General features: G+C 39.0%; 2 protein-coding genes, 1 long non-coding RNA gene and 1 other non-coding gene across 5 annotated transcripts in view; 3 read left to right on the top strand and 1 right to left on the bottom strand.

Annotated features, from left to right (window-relative positions):
• The window catches only part of antxr1d (ANTXR cell adhesion molecule 1d), a 30,121-nt gene extending 14,686 nt beyond the window's left edge, over positions 1 to 15,435 (bottom strand). The window contains exons 1-10 of the mRNA XM_032553191.1: positions 15,275 to 15,435; positions 8,009 to 8,080; positions 7,849 to 7,920; positions 7,581 to 7,662; positions 6,810 to 6,840; positions 6,639 to 6,712; positions 5,072 to 5,140; positions 4,910 to 4,990; positions 4,721 to 4,781; positions 774 to 872 (exon numbers count right to left, since the gene is read on the bottom strand). Of these exons, the coding sequence (XP_032409082.1) occupies positions 774 to 872; positions 4,721 to 4,781; positions 4,910 to 4,990; positions 5,072 to 5,140; positions 6,639 to 6,712; positions 6,810 to 6,840; positions 7,581 to 7,662; positions 7,849 to 7,920; positions 8,009 to 8,080; positions 15,275 to 15,435 (802 nt within the window). The remainder of the gene's footprint in view (positions 1 to 773; positions 873 to 4,720; positions 4,782 to 4,909; positions 4,991 to 5,071; positions 5,141 to 6,638; positions 6,713 to 6,809; positions 6,841 to 7,580; positions 7,663 to 7,848; positions 7,921 to 8,008; positions 8,081 to 15,274) is intronic.
• trnai-aau (transfer RNA isoleucine (anticodon AAU)) lies at positions 6,022 to 6,095 on the top strand. The gene has a single exon. It is a non-coding gene; the product is annotated as a tRNA-Ile (tRNA).
• On the top strand, positions 15,296 to 15,861 carry LOC116713174 (uncharacterized). Its single transcript, XR_004337810.1, has 2 exons — positions 15,296 to 15,443; positions 15,565 to 15,861. It is a non-coding gene; the product is annotated as an uncharacterized LOC116713174 (long non-coding RNA).
• A 1,718-nt stretch (positions 15,862 to 17,579) lies between these two features.
• Positions 17,580 to 21,927, top strand: znf488 (zinc finger protein 488). 2 transcript variants are annotated; one of them, XM_032552411.1, is made up of 4 exons: positions 17,583 to 17,929; positions 18,524 to 18,743; positions 18,914 to 19,142; positions 20,354 to 21,927. In XM_032552411.1, the coding sequence occupies exons 1-4, from the start codon at positions 17,919 to 17,921 to the stop codon at positions 21,436 to 21,438; spliced, it is 1,545 nt and encodes a 514-aa protein (XP_032408302.1). In that variant the 5' UTR covers positions 17,583 to 17,918; the 3' UTR covers positions 21,439 to 21,927. The 2 variants fall into 2 exon arrangements, with proteins under 2 accessions (XP_032408303.1, XP_032408302.1); XM_032552412.1 differs by lacking the exon at positions 18,524 to 18,743 and having other exon boundaries at positions 17,580 to 17,929.
• The last annotated feature ends 26 nt before the right edge of the window (positions 21,928 to 21,953 follow it).

Genomic DNA, 21,953 nt, shown 5'->3' with positions numbered 1-21,953 from the left:
CAAGTCATGCCCCAAAATGTGTATGTTGCTCACTGTGAGAATATTAAACACTGTGGTGTTCTTAAAAAAATAACAGCCTTTGCAGGTAATGGCTTTGAAAACAATTGGAACTTTTTGGTAAAATCTGACAATACATTTACTGACATAGATCGTATTTAGCTGATGGTTTAACTGAGATAAATGTGACTTTTGACAGCTAAAGAGCAAAACTTTCTGTCTAAAAATACAAGTCTCGTGTGCTCCATCCATCTTGCCATCCATTCTGACCAATCTCCTTCTCCCTGCTGAACAAATGAATGCCCACTGCATGATGATGGCACCACCATGTTTCAACATGGGAATGAAGTGATCAGGGTAATATGCAGTGTCATTTTTTTCTTTGCGTGTAAGCCAGAAAGTATAATTATTAATTCCAAAATGATTTCCTTTTTACCACACCTTTATGAAGTCAGATTAGTTGAGTACATTTTATCCCACTAGCCAGTTGTTTTCCTTGTTTTTCAGGGATATCTAACTAAAGGGTGCTGAATTCAAATGTGTGCCACGTAAAGTTCAAATGGGGCGAATACGTTTGCGGAGCACTGCATAAACATAAGTATTTTTATTTGTCACTACACCGTCCTGCTCCCCTAGCTGTACAAACACATCCTGCCATATGTAAGCACGAAGAAAATTTCAGTTCAGCTTCATAAAACATAACTTTTAAAGATCCGTTTTGCCCTGTCTTAAAGTATATGTCTGCTTGAATGAATGTCCACGTGTGCAGAACTCACCCACACTATGAGTATCATTGAGTTTGAAGCTGCAGAGGACCTGGTTGATGTTTCTTGCATGGAGGAAACCATTACCTCTAACGACCACTTGGAACCTCTCTGGGAAACAAACAGAAGGCAGACCAGCCATCAGGAGAGATTGATAACATGTACATTTGCGTATTTTCATCTGAGATAGCCATAAAACATCAAGATTGTTCTCTTATTCTGATTATACAGATAGTAAATCGTTCAGTGTGCAATTATGGCAAATCCTGACAGCCGTTCCTTTCGCTGATGCGCTGAGCTAAAGCTGCAGAAAACCCGTGCATGCTTCATTACTGTTTGTTTACATGTGTGTGCTTGTGCGTGCATGTGTGGAAAGCCCATAATATGCTCCAGTGGTGCTAATGTTAAAAGTGCTGCTATTCACAAATATCCCAGACAGAGCAGCAGCCGGGAGGAGTGTGTGGGGGTGTTCATGTGTGTGTGTCTGACCTTTAGTTTCCCCAAGGCACTGTTAAAGTGCACTGACAGAAGCTTGCCAGCATATGCTTGAGTGTCTATGTGGCTGCTACCCAGCATATGTTAAAGAGCGAGGGGGGAACCACTATCCTAAAAACATGCCTGGAAGGCTGACAACCGCACTGTCAAAGTAGGTCTGACCTTACCTATGGCACCATGGCATACAGGCATGCACACATGTCAGTGTGGAGGCAAGCGTGTTTTTTTTTTAAGGAATGTGTAAGCATTTATCCTCTGTAATTGCAAGCAGGAATGCGTGTGTCTCTCTGTGGTCTTTCAAGCACGCATGTGCGCTGAGGTTTCCTCCAGCAGTATCTTTGCTAATAGAAGTGAACATTTGCCACACCTTTATCATTTAACGCTGCAGCGTGAAGATCACTGAATAAAAAGATCACTGGGAGAGGGTGTATACGTGGCAGCCCTTCCTTAAAGGTCAGACAAGCTGCTACGTAAACTATAACGTGCATTTATGCATGAAGAAGCACAGCTGACAGCTAAAACCCCCAAAAATGTAGACGAGTGAAGGATTGAGTTTAGAGGTTCTTCAGAGAAAAGAGTGGTGATGTTTGAGATTTATCAAAGTAGAGATATAAGGCAGCGTTACAACAGACTTTAGATCATCTACATCACTGCAAAGACTGCACCTCAGTTTCAGAAGACAAATCCAACCTCGACAAGATAAGACCCCCCTTAGGTCGCTTTTATACTGTCCTACGGTTGTGCACAGAGCTGACCTCATCATGCTGAATGGCTTAGCACATGTGTGCGCAAACTCAGTTGCAGATGTTTAGTGATTTGCAGCATGTTAGTCACTGGTTGTCATTTCCAGCTTCAGTAAAATCTAAATGTGTTGACATTTAGACCACACGACTGTGCATCTCCTTCAAAACACATAAATTATGTCATTTCAATAAATAGTTATCTTCTAAAATAAATGTAATGTATATAATATAATACAATGGGTTAAGAGTAACACAGTTTGGCTGATTTAGCAGTCAACATCCTCTCACAACATGTTACCATCAAATAGCCCACTCTGCAGTGTGATACATAGCATACACAGAAACCTACAATGTATTCATTAATCTAGCACAACTGACTGTCATTAAAACTACTAATGTTTAATGATTGCAAACATTTTTTGTTGTTGCATTTATTTATGACATTTTTCTTCATGCACATTCCTTCTCTTGACTAAACACATACCAACAACTTAAAAAAAAAAAAAGTCAGACAATAGTCCAACTAAGCCCTTTCTGCAAACACCGACAGATGATAAGCTGAAAGGTCAGTGCTGTCAGACACATGGTGGGCACATACTGGTGTTACCCCACTGACGCACCACCCGCATGGCTCTGCTTTCTGCTGTCTGCCTGCCCTGGCGACCACAAGTCCCTTTACATCTACACCTGAATGCCTGACATGGATTTGATTGGTCTCAGTGCGCGTCTCTGTGTTGACACACTTAAGCGCATATGCATGTATGTCCTTTTGTCTGAGCACGTGTGTGCGTGTAGAAGACGTGGCATGACTTGTCTGAACGGCGTATCTTCAATCACGCTAGTGAGAAAGGACACTGAAACGCAGGGAGGGGCATAAAAAGGAAGGGACAGCAGGGAGTTAAGGGTCAGACGTTAATGAAAGCAGCAATCTCTGCTGTCATGTTGGATCTCTGGCCGAACATTCGCTTGCGTGTGTATGTGTGTGTGTCATGTAGGGGGAATCGGTGCTGTCACGTCAGATAGTGTGGCCCCGGTGTTCACTGTCCAGTCTGATGGCCTGTTCGCAGGCAGCTCGATCTGGTCACTTCACATCAATGTGAGGGACATGTGTTTACGTGATTCAACAACCATGTAGGGGTGTGCGTGTGAATGCTGCCGACTATAAAACATCCAACCATGTGTGTTAGTTCAGGAGATGCTTCGATATGTTGCATGGATGCAGAGAAGGACGCAGACAGTGTCACAACATGCATGCAGAACGTTAGCATGTTTGTAAATGTAAATGCAAGGGATGTGGATGTAGGATTACAAACTAGTGACTAATTTCTGCTTCAAAGTAAATGCTTAATAACAGTGTTACCTTTTTATGATGAGGCAGAAAATATTCTACTCTTCAATAACAAGTCAGTAAGATCTGACTTTTTGAGACTTAAAAATAAAAAAACAACTTTTATTCCAGTTGAGTAAACTTGCATCGAAACATAAAAATAATCAACCTTTAATTTAATTATTATTAGTCAATGTTAAGAATAAAAATGATTTTTAAAAAGAAACATTATTAGCATCCCTGCTGATAATATATTAGTGATTCCCCATTTTACCATCAGGACTTCTATCAAGTATGGAGATTGATAAAGACCTGGAAGAAGGTGTAGCTTCATCTCTGTGTTGATTTAATCCATGTTTTAGATTAATGGCCTACTTAAAGATCTATTGAAGAACTATTTTCACTTTGCTAACAGAGGTCATCAGATTTCTTTTTAAAAGTTGCACAATTTATGTTTCATTAAAAGAAATATTTCAGATATGGATTCCAGTGTTTTCTTATGCTACTGTTTTAAAAGAGATTTATTTTAAAACTTTTAAAAAAAATTATTTGTTACAAATCTTTACCCAGGGTTGTGAACAAATCTGTCCAGTTGTGTAGACATTGAACTACAAACAGAGGCAAACAAAGTGCATTTGGGTATAATCTCCATTAATTAGGCCATAATCAGGGTTTGGTCTCTTGGTTTCTTAGTTCACTGAACATTAGGAGATTCATCAATCGAATAATAAATGAGGCTGTAGCAAGATATTTCGGCACGTCTAGTGAGACATGCCCAGACTCAGAAACCAGAGACAGTAATTATGTCTGGTAATAACAGAATTTTTTCACTGTGTTTTACTTCTAAGGCAAGATATTTCTCCAGTCTCCTCCTCTAACATGCTTTTCTCATTCATCATATCCCATAATGCGAGGTAATCTCCATTAGCAGCCCTGGTAGAAGGCCCGCAGATGCAGTCTCATAAGTGAGTCCTAATAAGGTCATGTCAAAGCTCATCCATCGTGCAGGCTGCACATAAAGGATCTCTCTCAGCATTTCCTCTGCTGGTTCTGGCTTCTTTAAGCATCATACAGGAAGCAGCATCACTGGAGAAGGAGTAGACAATAGAGCTTGAAACAATCTCAAAGGTCTGTTTAGCATACACAATGTGGCAAACTAGGCCAGAGATGCAGCCATGCTTAAAGATTTTTTTTTTTGCACACATGCTGCGCTGGAGCGGCCATGCTAATTTCCTCTGGCTGTGGGTGACAATACGCTCCCTGTCACTCTGCGGTCATGAGCATCCATGCAATTACTTAACCTCATGTTCCACTATAAAGGCTTTCGATGACTGACACAATTGCTCACGCCATCCCCTCTTTTAACCAAGACCCTCACGGCTCAGACCTCTTACCTCCCGCACACACACTGGATGGCTCGGCTGCCAGAATCTCAATGCAAGACTTCTTGATTATCTGAGAGCCACAAGGGGGGGGGAAAAAATCACACGTGAAATTTTGGGATCCAATATGCTCTAATGAGTCTTCCTGTGTGGGCGAGTTTTTCTATAACATAGATGTGGTACTGCATGTGTGTGTCATACCGAGTCAATAATTCCTCTGAGGGCTTGGAAGCCTCCTGTTACTGGAAACACATGTTCCATGGTATCTGCAATAGTTGCAAGCTGCAAAATATAGAAACAGGAAGCAGAATTGAGTAGTTGCTTTAATGCATTTGCAACATTTTATTTCTATGTGCATCTTACCTGGGTCTGGTTGAAGTCTTTGACTCCTACACAATAAACAATGGCTCCCAAAGACCTGGCTCTTTGTGCCTGCAAGGTTTGGTCGAACATTTGGTAAGATTTTAGTGTCTCTGCTTTTCTGCTGATATAAAATGGCCTTAGGGATTTTAATATGTGAGCAAAATGAACTTCTAGGCTATTTCTCAAAACTTTATACAAGTCTCTCATAATAAAGATGACTTGCTGACACTTTGAGTTGTTTTTGTGTAATTTTGTTCTGATACGAAACAACAAAAGATTAAATCCTAAAACCTACATTTCCTTTTGATTTCAAACAGTCCATGATTTATTACCATAAAATTAATTGCTGAATATTCATTTTGTCATAATTCTGCAAGCGAAACAGGTGTTCTGCCGGCTTTTTCATGAGTGACATGCGGACAAATTCACCCACTGTGGGAGCTGAGGTTATTTCTCTGAATCTACGGAGCATAAATCCAAGTCATTACAACTTTCACTGTTCTGTTCCTGAGGTTCAGGCCTCGTTTTCTGGATGTTCAACAGCTTTGTTCCCCAAACTTCCCTTAAAAATTTATTTAGAGGCATAATATGGAATCTTAATAATTTCTTTAGTTTGTCATTAGTGGTTAGTAGATGTTGATTTTAAGTATTTTTTTTCTTTAGCTGCCTCTGTCAAATCAGGTCATAAATTAAATACTTCATTTCAGCTACTTCCACTCCCAGCAAGGTTTGAAGCAACATTTGAATTGGGATTTCAATCCCCATACTGCCCAATTGAAACATAAAGGCTTTCAGAAAATCAACTCTTCAAAATAGTAGAAGGCTTTAAATTAAACCATTATGCATGTTGATTTTGAAAAACATTAGAATATGAGCACTTTTGTCAAATCTTGATTGTGGTAAGATCATGTAAGTTTTTCATAAATTGATAAAAACTCAGCATTATATATGGCCGGTTAGCTCAGCTGGTCAGAGCGTGGTGCTAATAACGCCAAGGTCATGGGTTCAATCCCCATACTGGCCAATTGAAATCTAAAGTCTTCAGAAAATCAACGCTTAATAATAAAGAAAGGCTGGATTAAAATCCTATTTATAGTTTTCCAGGCAATACTGGAACACACAAATTACTAAAGTCTTTTTTGTACTGTTGTAACCATTAAACAATCTCCCTTTCAGTTCAACCATATAAGTGGAGATACATTGTTGATGTTACCATTATAAAATAACTTGCAATTAAGTATTGGCAAAGATTAATGTAATTTTCACAGGAGGCGGAGTGTTGTTGTTAGCAACTGCTGAAAGTAACTAAAAAAGTTACTTTTAATGTAACTTAGTTACTTTCCAAATCAAGTAATCAGTAATCTAAGTTACTTTTTCAAGGAGTAATCAGTAATCCGATTAAAGTTACTTTTTCAAAGTAACTATGCCATCACTGCTCCTAAGGTTAAGCCACAAATTCAATCGATCAACAATTTTCTATAGTAAAACTGATTGCAGCTAGAGTGGTAATAATCCATAACAAGGCTGCATGCCATAACGCATTTCTCCTCGCATTAACACGCATTACCTCACGCTGTGCTGTGTCGTACTGTCTTTCCTTCAGTTCCCCATCTGTCAGAGCGATGATAACACTGGCAGTCCCTACAAAGAACATGGAGCATATACGTTTGTTTGTTTTTGCTACTATATTTAATTGTGCTAAAAAAAGAAAAAAAAAAACATTTCATCTGGAGCTTACCTCGGTTCTCATGGTATATCTGTGCATTAGCCTGTAATAGCAAAAACAGGTATCAGTCGATATTCCATTAAAATGGTTTCATACAGTAAAATGATCACATATTGGTATTTCTGCTTATCCCAGGAAATGCAAAGAAATTGTGACATTCAATTAGAGATGAATAAAAATGTATTTAATGCACATACACATGTAAATATGTGCCAGTTCTTCTTGTGTGGAGGAAATATTATTATTTTAGCATAAAGGCGTTAAAAGTTTAATGGGAGAAAAAACATAATGTGACAAAAAAAAACATGCTAGTCAAGGTAACTGTCATTATATAATTTAAAAAAAAGAAAATGCATAGTTCCCAATTGTGAATTCTAGCATAATAATTATGACTGCAGACATAACCCTGCACAACTAAGTGTTCAAACCACAGAGAGTTAATCTCTGCCTGCAAACAGTCCGACTTGTTTTGTTCTGAGACTTTTCTGAACTTTGCTTTATGTCATCATTTAACATTTTCGCTTTCTTGCTTAACTGTCCTAAGTGAAAAACTTAGCTGTCACTACCAATTACTATGAAGTGAGCTGTAAAAGAAGGGGTTATTAAAAAGACAGGCGGTAAAATGGAGTGCTTTGGACACACATACAGAGTACCAACAGGCAAAACAGCAGTTTACTATTTTTTCAGATTGAGGTAATTCAGCTAAACCTTTGTTTAACTGAATGATATAAAATCATTGTGCCACAGAGGAGGAATTTAGTACACAAAAAGAATTAGTCATACCATCTCCAGGCCTAGGTTCATGCATGTGTCTCCTCCAGGAATAACATCGTTCAGAGCCCTCAAGCCTTCGGTTATGGCCTCCCTGAGGAGTAAAAGACAAACATCCAGATTAAAAACACCCTAAACAAACTGAGGGAGAGTTCTTATTAAAATAAACAGAACAGAGTAGTAGAGTCAACATGACACACAAAAGTTTTTGAATCAGGTAGAACCTAGCGTTAGGATGGATGGATGGATGGATGGATGGATAAAACACTGAGTGTGTTACCTGTTCTCAGTCAGCTCCATGATGATTTTTCCTTGTGTGGAGAAGACGATGAAGGACATCCTCAGCATGGGGCTGCAGACACAAAGTTGTTCCACTTCAGCTTTCAGTAAAGACTTAAACAAACCATCCAACAATTTATATGCGTCGTCGTCCATTTTACCTGATAAACTTCTCTGCTAGGTGCTTCACAAAGGAGTAAATCTCATTCCAGTGATGCTTCACGCTGCCAGATCTGAAAATCAGCATTTTTCCCAGTTAAAAAATGAATAGCTACTACAAATCCATCTATGCATAAGAGTGTTAATATTTTCTTTAGAAAACATGCAAATGCATCCCACATGCTTCAGAATAAAAGTCACCCCTGTCTTTGCCGAGATCAACCCTCTGATGACTTAGTAACATTCCTTCAGTTTGGACTGCAACCCCTCATCTGTGAGATGCTGGTTAGTCTGCTGCATGATGCCATAAACAGAACCGTCTCTTTAAAGCCCGTCTCACAGCGCTGCTAATGGGAGCTAATTGCTGCTGGGCCACAGGGTTGAGGTTAGACAGGGACAGATGCAGCAGTCTGCCTCTAAACAGGGACCGCGTAGCAAGCAGCTGGCCTCTGTTTGTGTTATATGTGTTCGAGCGACGGTGGGTGTGGGTGGGTGTGTGTGTGTGTGTGTGTGACTGTGAGGGGGAACAGATGGTCCCACTATGCACGGCCAGCCCAACAACAGGTTGGGTGTCCGTCCGCTAGAGTAGAAAAGGCTTTGACATGAACAACAGAGGGAACCATAACTATCACTCAGCAGGGGGGAGATGTCTTAATGTGTGTTACAGGAAGTAACATCAAAGCTCTTTAGCAGCAAATCTGCATGAGTTTTAGAGGGTCATAAGTAAAATGAAACACAGAGCCTGTTGGGTTCAAGTGGGATTATTTGTATCCTCCATATAAACGTAGACTTCCCTCTCAATTACCATCTTCTGTGGATTTATCTGATAAACAGAAAACAGCAGGAGGAGCTTCCTGCTAGATCCCTATCTTATTGAGAAACTTCATGCACTAAAGCTCAAAACTCTGCTTTATTTCACAGTGTTTGTGAAAAGGATTGCATAAAGTTAAAACAGCCCAGCTGATGTTCATTTTAGCAAAATAAGACCTAAGCACATTGTTTGAGCTACATGCATGCAACAGTAACGTGCAGAAATGGCTAAAGCAAAAGAACTTCATATTATTAATGTTCTATAATTTGCAAAGTCAGAACATTGTAAATGAATTTACTAAAGAAATGTTTTGTATATTGCTGCAGTTTATTGCTTGACTTTTAAGTCAATACAAGAAAAAACATAAAGACAATATTTTGAGATGGGGAAAAAAACAACTTAAAAACATGTTAGCTGCTGATTAACTCGAACACAAGTATGTAAAAATGCAACTGAAACCAGATTGTTATATACACTGTTTAAAAAGAATTTTTTTTCCTCACTGTGAGACTAAACATTTCCTGTCAGCCTTGATTACCCAAATAATTTTGCAGTTCTTAAAATACAGAACAATGAGAGGGAGAAATCTTTTTAACTTATTTTTTTAATTCAGAAGTGTACATGTCTTTTCTTGATATTTGGTTTCATTTCCATTAAACTACAAGACTTGGGCCATACATTTTGGGAATCCTTCCACAAGCTTCTCACATGTTCTGAGATGTTCTGAGATGTTGCTTCAATATTTCCCACATAATGTTTTTTCCTCAAGCCATCTAATTTGTGAAGTAATCGTTCTTTCCTGTAGCAAAACAAACCCAAGACAAGTAGAAGTGCACTGATTGCAGTTTTCGGGCCGATTGCCAATTACCAATCTTTAAAAAGCCTGACCTGCCGATTTTGATTTTGGACAATACCAGTTTTTTTTCTTCTTTTTTTTTGTCTGAAATGTTGTAAATATAGACAGATAGTTGCTGCATTGGTAACGGTACTATGACTAGCATGCAGACATGACCTGGTGGGCTGGTCTACCAATCAAACTTCTCTCACATTAGAGCAGAAGAGGACAGTGGTTGATTTTTGGACCTTCGCAGAAGTAGATAAGATCAGAGGATATGATCAGTTTCACATGTAGGTATCGGCCGATCACCGATCTTCCAAAATTAAGGAAATTTGCACCGATAAATCGGCTGGCCAATAAATCGGTGCAACCCTAATTCTCAGGCTTTCAAGCTTCACTTTTTTCCTCTACCTAAACACTTAAACTTTAGTTTAATTACATTACAGGACATCTTTTCTAAAAATAAAAGTAGTTGTCCCAAAGTATGTTTTCTAACTACATATCTGACTTTTTAAGTTGCTATTGAAGTAATAGCCTTCATTTTTCTGAGTAGGCTTTCTGCCCATATCCATATGACACTCTTTTACCGGCTTCAACCAGCCTCCTTACAAGGTCTTTTACTTTGGCTTCAGGGTTGTTATGCATATTTCTCACCAAAACATGCTCATCCCTGGGACACAGAGCCGGTGTTCTTCCTGAGTGGTATGCCGGCTTGATATCCCTGCTATGTCTATACTCTCTTAATTATTTGAACATATGAATGTGGTGCATTCAGCCATCTGGAAATTGTAAAGGATGAACCAGACTGGTGGAGGTTCACAATTCCTCTTCTTAATATTTCTATTTATTTTTCAATAATGTCAGAGGAGAAAGCTGTTTTGTCTTAAAATATGTACATTCATAGGTTTGAATCCATTTAGCTCAAAGGTTGTGAATTACTCTATCAATACTTCTTGAAGTCATGACATTATCTCTGAACTTTACAAAATTATTGAACGACAGCGTAATATTATGGTCTGAACAACTTTTGAATTTGAAGTAAGTAAGAGTAAAATTGGGGTCTTTATTGAGAAGTGAACAAACAAACAGGAAATCAGAGAAAAGTGGAAGACGTGCAAAAAGTTGCCCAGATTGGCAACTAAAGCCAGGACAACTGTGGCGAGGTACATGCTGTACCAACTGAGCCATCCAGCACCCAAAATAAAGTTCTTTAAAAATGTGATCTCTCAATAAAAAAAACATTTGCCATTTTGCTAAATGGCAAAAGTTTTCAAATAGGGCTGAAAGTACGGAAGAGGATTAGGGCCACCAAAAAAAAAGAAAAAAAGAATTCTGAGATTAAAGTCAGAATTCTGACTTTCTGACTTTAATCTCAGATTTTTTTTTTTTTCGGTGGCCCTACTCTTCTTCCGTACTGTAAGTGACCTAAAAAAAGGAACATTGTTTTTTTGGCTTGTTAAATATCAGACAGTTAGGAAAATCTGATTATTTGAGTTTTAAACAATATATGTAAATATTTGGTTTCAACTACATATGAAAATTTGATTTTACTTTTTGTTTTCAATATTGTTGAATTCAATGTAAAAAATAATGTAATAATAATAAAAGACTGAGTTACTTCTACAATCAAAATTAAGAAAAACAAAGTTATCATCATTTTATTTTGGTAGCTGTATTTTTAGGTTCTGAAGACCAGACATGACTATGCTTCCCCCTTAAAAATAAAATAAATCTGTTTAAGACCTCTACACAACACACAGTCATTGTTACTGAATTTGTGAAGATCCAGACTGAGAGGAAAAAAAACTGCAGCCTGGTTTTAAGTGAGGATCAGACACGGCTTTAAGGAGGTGGCACTCATGGTAATTTAGTTTTTCTGTTGCTTGCAGTTATGAGCTCATAACCCTGTCACACAGCCAAAGTCAAACATGAGGGACAGACAAACACCGATGAGGTGATGTCTAAAAACTAGATGCACATTCGCTGTTTTCAGTTTTGCTCTGCACTCTGCTACTGAAATATTAGATTGGGTCACTGGGTGGCATTTAAGATCCGCAGAGCGTGGAAACGAGACAGTCCTATCTCGGAGGAAATATCAGCAGCTTCCTGAAGGCCTGATGAAGCTTACAGCTCTAGACAGTGTAACAAACCAGAGGCTAGGCCATGCATGATGTGCCGCACTCCCGAGGCTTCTACTAAACTTTTTGAAGCAAAGGGTAAAGACTGAACAGTGGCAGGCAGATGTCGAGGTGGACAACTGAAAGATCGCCCAACATGTCTAAACCAAGACCTAAATGTCACTCAGTTTGTCTACTTCACAGCTCATGGGGCTGTTCCATTGAGGACACTGGAAGAGGGGCATTTTTTTTCAAGCTCATGTTTGCAAGCCTTGGATTAACTGCAGCGTCGCCACAAACTCAATCTTTACTCCATTAAAGACTTGCTGTACTTTTCATCTTCTAATCAGATTGAGCAAACAATTCGACTGTGGTGTTGGGTGTTGTTTAAATTTTTTTTCTCTGCTAAGACAGCATGTTTTGAAACGCTATAATTTAAGTCCATTTGGCGCATGATGTGCATAAGCAGCAATTTTTCTTGGTGTACTCACCAAAAAAAAAAGCTTTTGTAGCATTTTTAAAAATCAAACTAAAACATTCTAAGCAGCCCTGGTGACCCCACAAGTCATGAACATGTTGGATAATGGATGGATAAATAATCTAATCTATTTGCCTTTTTACAAATTCAAACGTGATAGTGAAAGTAATCAAAATAGCAACATGAACAGAGTGAATAGAGGGCTACAAAATGCAAAGTTTGATGTTCCTGTGTGAAAAATTTATTATGGTCTCAGCAGAGATTGCAGCATTTTCTTGCTGGCCTATTTGGCAACAAACTCTTAAAGCCTCACGATGACCAAGACCCTTTTTTACAAGCCACATCGCCATGTTTCTACCAACATTCAATTCAGATATTGATGATAAAGCTGAGCTTGTTAGGATATATAACATGCTATCACATGTTAGACAAAAATTTGGAAGAAATGTTGGAAACAATAACAACTGCAGGGTTGATTTTGAGGGGACTTTTTTTCAGCGTGTGGCTTTGTCTTGGCCTTGTTGCAAAAGCATTTTTGCTGTGCTACGGTAAGGTTACTCATAATGGTGTGTGAGGTTAAAAAAAACAACAAGATAATATTGTTCTTGGAGAATCACTACCCGTGCTCAGAATATATCTCCCTCCCCTTCCTTTTTTATTTCTGGCAATATTATCACCAGTTATTAGCCAGGTCTGTTATTTCAACATTTCTTTTGTTTATATTTTCTTTTAATGATAGAAACTCCTGAAAATATGCATGCAACAGTGGATTTACATTAGTGTATTCAGTGTCTGGATTTCTTTTTAAGGAATGAAGTGCAATGTCATACACAATGTGTCTGAAATAATAAAATTGGTCTTTTATACTAATGAATATGTTCTGCTCTGTTCCTGATTTGCAGTGTTCACTAAACAAGATGACAAATGAAGCAAAGTAACTTAAAAAACAAGATGCAATTGAATTTAAATAAAACTAAAACACTTATGTTCTGAAATAAAAGAAAAATAAGTAAATAGAGGGCAGACTTAGCTGGAAATCACAACACTACATAAATTTACTCTAAGGTAAGGAGAAGCATTGCAGTGAAAAAGAATGCCAACCAAACAGATCTATAAATACATAAATTATTTGTACATCACTCCATGTTCTCTGCTGGAGTGATGCTAACTGGTTTCACCTGATTTCAGCTGCTGTGTAGAAGTGTGGACGAGAAACTGGAATGTAACTAGCACTGGCAATTTCTTCATCAAAAGAACAAAAAACAAACATAAAATGTTTCAAACAAACCACTTTAAAACTACAAAAGCATAGAAATGAACTTTTAAGGGGTGTTTGAAACTTCACAACTTTTCATGTGTTCACTGAAAGAAAAACAGCTCTTTGTGTGTGGAGTCGTGAACATGGGCATGTTGGCTAGACATAAATCGATGCTCAAGACCTGAATTTAAATACAGTTCAGACAAAAATCTCAACATATGTATGAGGCTGAATACATATACTGTAGATAACACACTTCAGATACCTTCTCAGACTTTTAAGTCTTTTGCAGGTTTTAGAAAGTTTTCTTCCAGGATTTCCCCGTATTTAACTCATCTGCATCATCCTGTCAACTCCCATGTTAAAGAAAAGCTCACAGCACAATGCTGCCACCACTGTGTTTCATCATATCTACATCTGCATAGTCCAGACACAAGCCACACCGCACTTGTAGATGAATAAAAAAGATGAAATGGCCTGCTTTTCTAAAGAATTTATAATCTAATGTTGACTTAAAACCTGTTTTAATACAAGGTGATCTTTTGGTAATACATTCTCATAGACATTGTTAGCTATCTTATCAATTAACAATATTTCTTAATTGTTCTGAACATTTGTGGTGCATTTTTAAATATACTCTCTAACATTAGGCTAATCTGCATAAGTCTAAATATGTATTTTATTGATATTGTCCTGTCAGATAGTGGATCTTTCTTACAATTTTTCACAGTGAATCCTTATAAGTGAATTAGTGAATCCTTATTGGTTAGTGGTTAAAACTTTATTGTCATAATTTCTCTGCAGAGAAATTATGACATAAATTATATTTATGATATAATTGACAAATATCATAAATATTTGTCAATTATTATGACAAATAATTTCTCTGCAGAGAAATTATTTGTCATAATTTCTCTGCAGAGAAATTATGACAAAGGCCCTGTATGATGCTTAAGGAAGCCAATGATTTTGCTGCAATCTACAATTTTGCCTCTAGATGGCACTGTAATAAATACTGTTCATTTAAATTATATCTTTAGGTATATTTTACATTCCCTTTGTTTAAAATGTTACTATTTTACAATTAAAGATTTCAGCCAGAGTTTGCAAAATAATAATAATAATTGCTTTGTTATCCAAAACACAATAACTTATATCCATTAACTTGCAGGATTAAAGAAAGAGTGATTATTTAAATCAGGGCATAAGTGAAAAGGACCCGTTGAGAAGCTCACCGGGCCATGCAGGCAGGCAGCACCGCTGCGGGCAGCTGCTGCAGCTGTGTCCGCAGGCGTCATCAGCCTGAAACCCTATCCTGCTCGCCCTGCCCACATCCGTGGGTAACACAGCCTTTTTTGACTCACCACTTTCAGCCAGACAAAAAGAAAAATACGCTCCGAAAGCCAGAATATTCCCTCTACTTGAAAAATCACTACAGCCTGCATAGTTGAACATATCTTAAACAAAGAAAAGTGGTTTTAGGTGTGTTCCTAAGCAAATTCTTCCAGTAGACTTTTAGGAGGAGGATAGTTTTGTGACACATAGGCACTTTTATCCTAACACTGACTTTGTAGAATAACAAACCCTACGATGCAGATGTTTATTTTATAAGTCACCCATAGCGCCGCATTGAGTAGCTTTCTTCTCTAAAGTACCGTTAGGCCACAACAGGACAATTGATGCGCTCCACGTTTCTAAGCTCGGTTGCATGGCAATGAGCAGCGAGCAGAAAGTAACAATGCCATAAATAATATCAGGGGACTCACTTGTCCAGAACAAAGTAGAGGTCAAACGCGCCCTGACAGGACATGGTCTCCTCCTCCTCCTGTTGCTCTCCCGGCGGCTCCCCTTCCACCGGGACACAGAGGAGGAAAAATCCAAGCGAAGCAAAGGCGAGGAGCAACAAGCGAGCCTGTGTCCACGCCATCTTTCCAGGTTAGCACTTTACTTCTCCAACACTGCAACCACTCAGGATATTCACATTTCTCTTTACTCGTCTGTTTCCAAACAGACTGTAGTTTTTTTGTTTGTGTGTGCGTGTGTGTGTGTCTTCAAGGAGGAGTCAGCCCTGGAGGAGTGTTGCTCTGCTCAAGCCGGGCTCTTCAAGACTTCTCTTTCGGCTGACGGGGAAAAGAAAAAAAAAAAAAAGCATGAAAGCGGGGCAGGATGAAGGAGATGCGAGAGGAGAACCGAGAGGAGGAGAGGAGCGACACCCGAGGAGAGATGCAAAACTTCACTTTTTCCATTTATTTCCAAAGAAAAAGAAATCCTCTGTTCAAATTCGGGGGCAGATTGCCACAATTTGTGGATTACGCATAACGCACAAACATAACAAAAATACATTTGCACGACATCTAAAGGTTTTAGCCTTGATTTTTGTATTTTCGTGTAGGCTAATTAAAAAAATAAACAAAAAATGTATACACATTCACAACTGAGTTTGTAGCACTGTTGCCTTGCAGCAAGAAGGTCCTGGGTTCGATTCCCGACCCGGGAATCTAACTGCACGGAGTTTGCACGTTCTCCCTCTGCATGGTGGGTTCTCGCCAGGTACTCCGACTTCCCCCCACAGTCCAAAAACATGACTGTCAGATAAATTGGTCTCTCCAAATATTCCCAATGTAAGAGTGTGTGGCACCCTTGCCGACCCCACTATAGTTTGATATTAAGCAGTTGTATGAGCGGTGAGTGTTTCCCCAACCATTCATTATCACGCTTTTTAAAACAGACTCGTTATAATATCCGTTATAATATAAATAATTAAAATATTATATAATATATAATATAATATAAATCTTATTTCATTTGGGCTCCAATTCCACTTTATTTATTACGTAAATATCATTAAGAGCCAATCTAATGCAGACTTAGATCTGCATTAGATCAATCAGGAAAGTGTAACTGACTGTCAACTAATTTTATAATAATGTGATGTTGCATTCTCCATGAGGTTTGAGACACAGATTCAGCTAGAAACATACTGTACATCATGACTGTTACAATATAAAACTGTTGATGTTTCAGTCAGCACTCACTTAAGGCCTAAATAAATGTAAAACTGGATAATTTAAAGCTCCTTTAATTTTTCTTATGAAGATGTTTGAGGCCAAAAAGAAAGGACCCTGCTGGTCATCTCGAAGTTTGTTTTTGCTTTGGTTTGGCTCAATTAGACCACACAAAGCTGAGCTGGAGAAAAAAAAAATTCAATCATTCACATTTTGCAGTTTACCAGTAAATTTAGGACACAACTTATTTTCATGGCCGCTAGGGGACTCCATAGGAGACTGGTTAGTTTCCAAACATTTGTGATTGTCCCAAAAATAAAGAAAATTATTTTAGCATGACAAGCTATAGCAAACAGAGCAAGTCCAATGTGACACAAAGTTAAATATACACTGTATATCACAATATAGGGAAAGATTGTCACGTTGTGGTCACCTCATGAGAACAATTGTGCCTTTACACTCAATGTTGTCAACTTTAGTCACAAACTATCTCAGATAACGGAAGTTTAATTGAAATTGGTTATATTAAACATTTATAGTAAGCTGTTATTTCCAAATAATAAATATACAAGTTAATATCCCCCAAACCAACAAAAATAAATAAATATATTATTAATTATTCCTCCAAGCCCTTTAAATTTATTAAAGTCATTTGATAGTTGGAGAATTTCCAAGGAATCCTTTCCTTGTTTTTTTTCCCCCTCGTTATAAAAAAAAAAGTTGGCTCAGAAACCAGCAGGCTATTTAGGCCACCCCAAAATTGAAAGCTCTGATGCAGAATAATCAGTAAATGCTCATTAAACAAAAACATTTAGTTATGAATAATGCATTGGCCCGTTGGCAAGCCCAGACCCTTAAAGGCGCACACAATGGCAGCCAACTTCATTGCATTTTCTTTGGCCACATTCTGCCCCATGGAGTAAGCCAAACTTACTGTTTTTATTGAAACGCGACTAAAAGGAGTGGTTCTGTTGTGCAATACAGCATATGATTATTTTTCGAGTAGAGTTAAAAAGTCAGAATAACTGGGTTGATTTATTTTACGCACTGAGAAATAACACACAGTACAGACTGTAGCACATAAGCACAAGGCTAAAATGAACACGATGAAGTTGGGATTTGCGTTATTACAGATTAATGCCAAAATCCTGTTTTCATATGGAAAATACTGTAAATACCGTATTACCACTTTAGATGCTGCAGCAAAAGGCGTGCATGAGCGCGTGTGACCGTGAGCGCGCACGTGTTATAATGAGTGCGCCGCGCTTCACGCTTCAATTTGCTCTGGGAGTGGAAGAGGAGACAGGCAGCAAGTGAGGAAGAGCTCTCAGTCGGAGAAGGAACTCGTCCAAGGAAGCTTCGCTTCTGAGGTCCGCTGCACCTGCCGGAACCAACAGCATCCTCCATGTTCGCCGGGTGAGTCCGTCAGCAGCATCCTTCATCCACGTCTCCTCTGCTGCCTACTCAGGAACACCACGGACCAGTCACAACGAAACCTGTGCATAAAGAACGCTTTTTTTTTAAAGAGTGGCACCAAATTCTTCCTATGGGTTACAATATCGTATGTTCATATGTTTGTGTAAACTAATAGATCGGCATTTTGCATATATATGTTTCAGTGATCGTATGAAATGTTCAGAAAACGCTTTTTAAAAGCCTCTGAACTTCTCTTGCGCACAGAAGAGCCAGTTGGACTCCACGGCAGATGCGGAGACAAAAGGAGTAACCGAGTGAAAAACCGAAACAAAGAACGATAGAAATTATTTCACTCCAACACCAGCTGTGTCTGCCTCCCTCTGGGATTTTATTTATTCATAAATATTTCAAAAGGATCTTTTTTTATCATTTGTTATCTGAAACCCAGGTCGCTTCACGTTACAGATTTAAAACATTTGTTTTCTATAGCAAATTACTTGATAGACAGCTTTATGCATGCCATTTAGATATTATTTGATTGTAAAAAAAAAAAAAAAAAAAAATCGGTATCTGATTCTGATGATTCTTCTCCAGCTTAACGATGGATCACGCTCTCCAGACTCGGTCTGTCTGGTCCAGTGACACTAAATTCCTGCAGCATCCAACGGATCTGAACACCAGTGTGGTGGTGACGCGATGCATCCCTGCAGGAACGTGCTTTGGTCCGTGCGTCCTTCAAAACACTTTCTACGAAACCATCGCCTTTATTGCCCAGAAATGCAGCGACAAGACCGCGAAGTCCTACATGTTCAGGGTGAGTCAAGGGTCAGGCAGCGTGGACATGTGGACTTTAAACGACTTTATGACAGTATGGCTTATTTGTGAACTTTAAAATAAAATTTAAATAGTGGCATTAAAAACAGCAGCAACAACAAAACAGACAACAATAAATAAAGACGCCTGTTTGATGTGTCGTGCCAACAGGTTGACCCAGAGGCCATGCACAATTCAGCTCTTGTGCTCTCCTGGCTGCGGTTGGTGCAGGCTGCGCGTAACGCAGAGGAGCAGAACGCGGAGGCATTTCTGAAGGCGGGTCAGGTGTATGTACGCACTACGCGGGACATTCAGTCTGAGGAGGAGCTGCTGGTGTGGTACGACCAGGAGCTGTCTGACCTGCTGGGGTTCACAGACATGATCAAAGGGCTGGACGGAGGTGAGACGCAGCTTTTTGTGGGTACCGATGTATAGTCTGCTTGGATGGATTGGATTAATTAAAGGGATTTAAACAATGGTTCAGACTGTTATTCAACAGAATTTTGAGAACTTCCTTTTAAACATAATGGTGATGACAGTGGACAACTGTGTAAAAGCTATTTGCTGGTATGTGTATAGATATTGCAGCTGCACATTATATCCAGAAAAAAACCCAGATACAACTTACATTTTAACAAAACATGTCTTATGGACTTTATACACAAGATCAATGTGTTAAACTGAGGTGAGATGGATCATTTTTATAAGCACGAGTTCAAGCTGCATGAAGATTTTTTTCTTGGTTGCTTGGGGAAATTTTATTAAATAGTGGGATTTCATCATAAGGACTGCGCTGTCCAGCCAGACTGAAATTGAACATGTTTGTGAACTTCAGTCTCTTCACACCCAGTGGACAGCGATTCAAAGATCTTCATCTTGTATGTGTTTAGGTGATGTGCATGCAAATAGGCCAACTATTAAATAATCATCTCTTTAGATTAGATAAAAAAAAACCTGTTTTTAAAAAAATTAAAAACAGTTTCTACAGTTGCTTTTGCTGTTAGGCTAAAACTATCATTTTTATTAAAATATTTATTATTTTAATAAACAATTTATCTATACATAAAAATAGATGCACATACACTTATTTTGTACTTTATTTTAGTTCCTCTAAAGTTAATGTCTTTATGCTGGGAGTGAGCGAGACTGAAGTCAAGTTCCTTGTTTCTGCACACAGTCATGGAAAGGCTAAAATGCAGCAGGCTACATGAGTTTATCGGTGACTATATTTGCTTTATATTTAGAGCTACAAACAATATTTGTGTTACTTTTATAGAAATATTTTTGTTGGAACACAAAGTTCACAAAGGCTTTGAGGAGCCTAATGGAAAGAGCCGAAGGACTGAAGAATAAACAGGAATGCCCAAAGCAAGAGGTTAGGGATGAGGATACATTTATAACTCCATTAGCTTAACAGCAATATTTGAGCATATTTCAGTCAATGCACAATATAATGTTTGGTTTATCATATTAAAATTCTAAAGTGAAAACCACCTGAGTTAGACAAGTACTAAGAAAATAATTTATTTCCAATGTTGATTGAAGATGAATAAATAAATAAATAAATCCCAAGTGATGTTATACATGTATTTTTTTTCTTCTCTTTTCTAGAATACAAATGCGGGAGATGCAACCAGATCTTCAAAAATCAGAATCCATTCGTGGCTCATTGCAGATTTCTGTGCACCCAATCGAAGAGTGACACCTGGAACCGTGAGGTCTATGAGCTCAAGCACGTGGAAACCAAGAGGCATCACCGAGTGACCGATTTCCACAACATCGCCAGAGATCTAGAGAGAAAAATATCTGGAGGAAGCGACGAGGCGGAGACTCCCTCCAGAAAGAGAAAAGGCGAAGATGCTCCGGTCCCCAAGTGGCGAAAAACGGTTCTGTTAGAGAAAACAAATATTTCAAACGATGAAAATGTCACCCAAATGGGTAAGAGCTGCGACCAGGCTGCGGATGACTCCTCCTCCTCTCCTGACAAACTCAAAGCTGACAGGGTCAAAGCAGTTCGTGCGCCACGAGGAAGCGCTGATTCAGCTGAAGTTGGGGAAGTGAGTGCTGCTTTTACGCACCATAAAGTGCTTGACACACGTTTGGGGACAGGGGAAGGATCTGGTGTGCTTTCGAGCGGCAACAGCGCGTTTTCTCTGGTTCTGTCGAGCAGCCAGGGCGAGCAGAAAAGCGCGTTTTGTAAACCTTATAAAAGGACATCTGCTGTGAACCAGCAGATCCAACTGAGCAGCGCTCCAACAGCCCCCCCTAGCCGTGTGGATGAGATCACTGATGCGTTCACCAACAGGACTATTCTGGGATACAACAATCTGATGGCATCCAGCATCGTGGGCGGTGACATGCAGACTTTGGCCTCCCCGATTCCATTAGGCAACGCTTTCCATTACGCGCCGGAGCACTGGTCCAGAAGTCTCCACACCACATCCGCCCTCACGGTCCTCCCGCCCACTTTCACCTCCTCATTCGGTGTGTCGGTGCAGAACTGGTGCGCCAAATGTAACTTGTCCTTCCGCATGACCTCGGATCTGGTGTTTCACATGCGATCTCACCACAAAAAGGAGTTCGCGGCGGAGTCTCAGGTGAGACGTAGGAAGGAGGAGAAACTCACCTGCCCGATTTGCCACGAATACTTCAGAGAGAGACACCACCTGTCGAGACACATGACTTCTCATAACTAAAAAAAAAAGATTAATTTAAACTTGAAGACTTTGATGTGTATAATGAATGTATGTATTTAAAGACGTGTCCGTTACAGTTTGCCCACCAGATGGCAGCAGAGGGGCGCGTCTGTCTTGGTGCCCTGTACGTTAAGCAGTTTAACAGATTATTTTGTGCCTTAAGTGACTCTGGAGGTTGAAAAGATCTCCGGAAAAGCTGACGATTGTTGAAAATGTCTCTGTGCAGTTTCTCCTTATATTTATCAGCTGTTCTTTTTTGGAGTTGTACATGAGGTGTGGCTTGAGTTTGCTTTTAGAAATCAAATGTTATCAAAAAGGTTTTGTCACAAAAGAGCATTAGTAATTCTATAGTTGAACGAGCAGCCAGTGAATCAAACCTTTTTGCAATTCTTTCTGTTTGTTGAAACCTTTTGTAACAAGTACCAAGTCACTGAAGGTTTGCACATTATCCACAAGAACAAATAAAGATCAAAGTGGAAAGAACAAGAAGAAAGTTTGGCCAGGAGATTTCATAC

This window comes from Xiphophorus hellerii, chromosome 22 (genome assembly GCF_003331165.1).
Source record: "Xiphophorus hellerii strain 12219 chromosome 22, Xiphophorus_hellerii-4.1, whole genome shotgun sequence".
NCBI classification, from domain to species: Eukaryota; Metazoa; Chordata; class Actinopteri; order Cyprinodontiformes; family Poeciliidae; genus Xiphophorus; species Xiphophorus hellerii.
Note: the sequence above shows the minus strand (reverse complement) of the source record. Positions and strands in the feature narration are given on the sequence as shown.

Bases quoted from the DNA above. Each gene is read 5' to 3' on its own strand.
- znf488 (XM_032552411.1), top strand. The intron at 18,744-18,913 runs GTGAGTCAAGGG...TCGTGCCAACAG, and splicing joins CGAAGTCCTACATGTTCAGG to GTTGACCCAGAGGCCATGCA. The intron at 19,143-20,353 runs GTGAGACGCAGC...TCTCTTTTCTAG, and splicing joins GATCAAAGGGCTGGACGGAG to AATACAAATGCGGGAGATGC.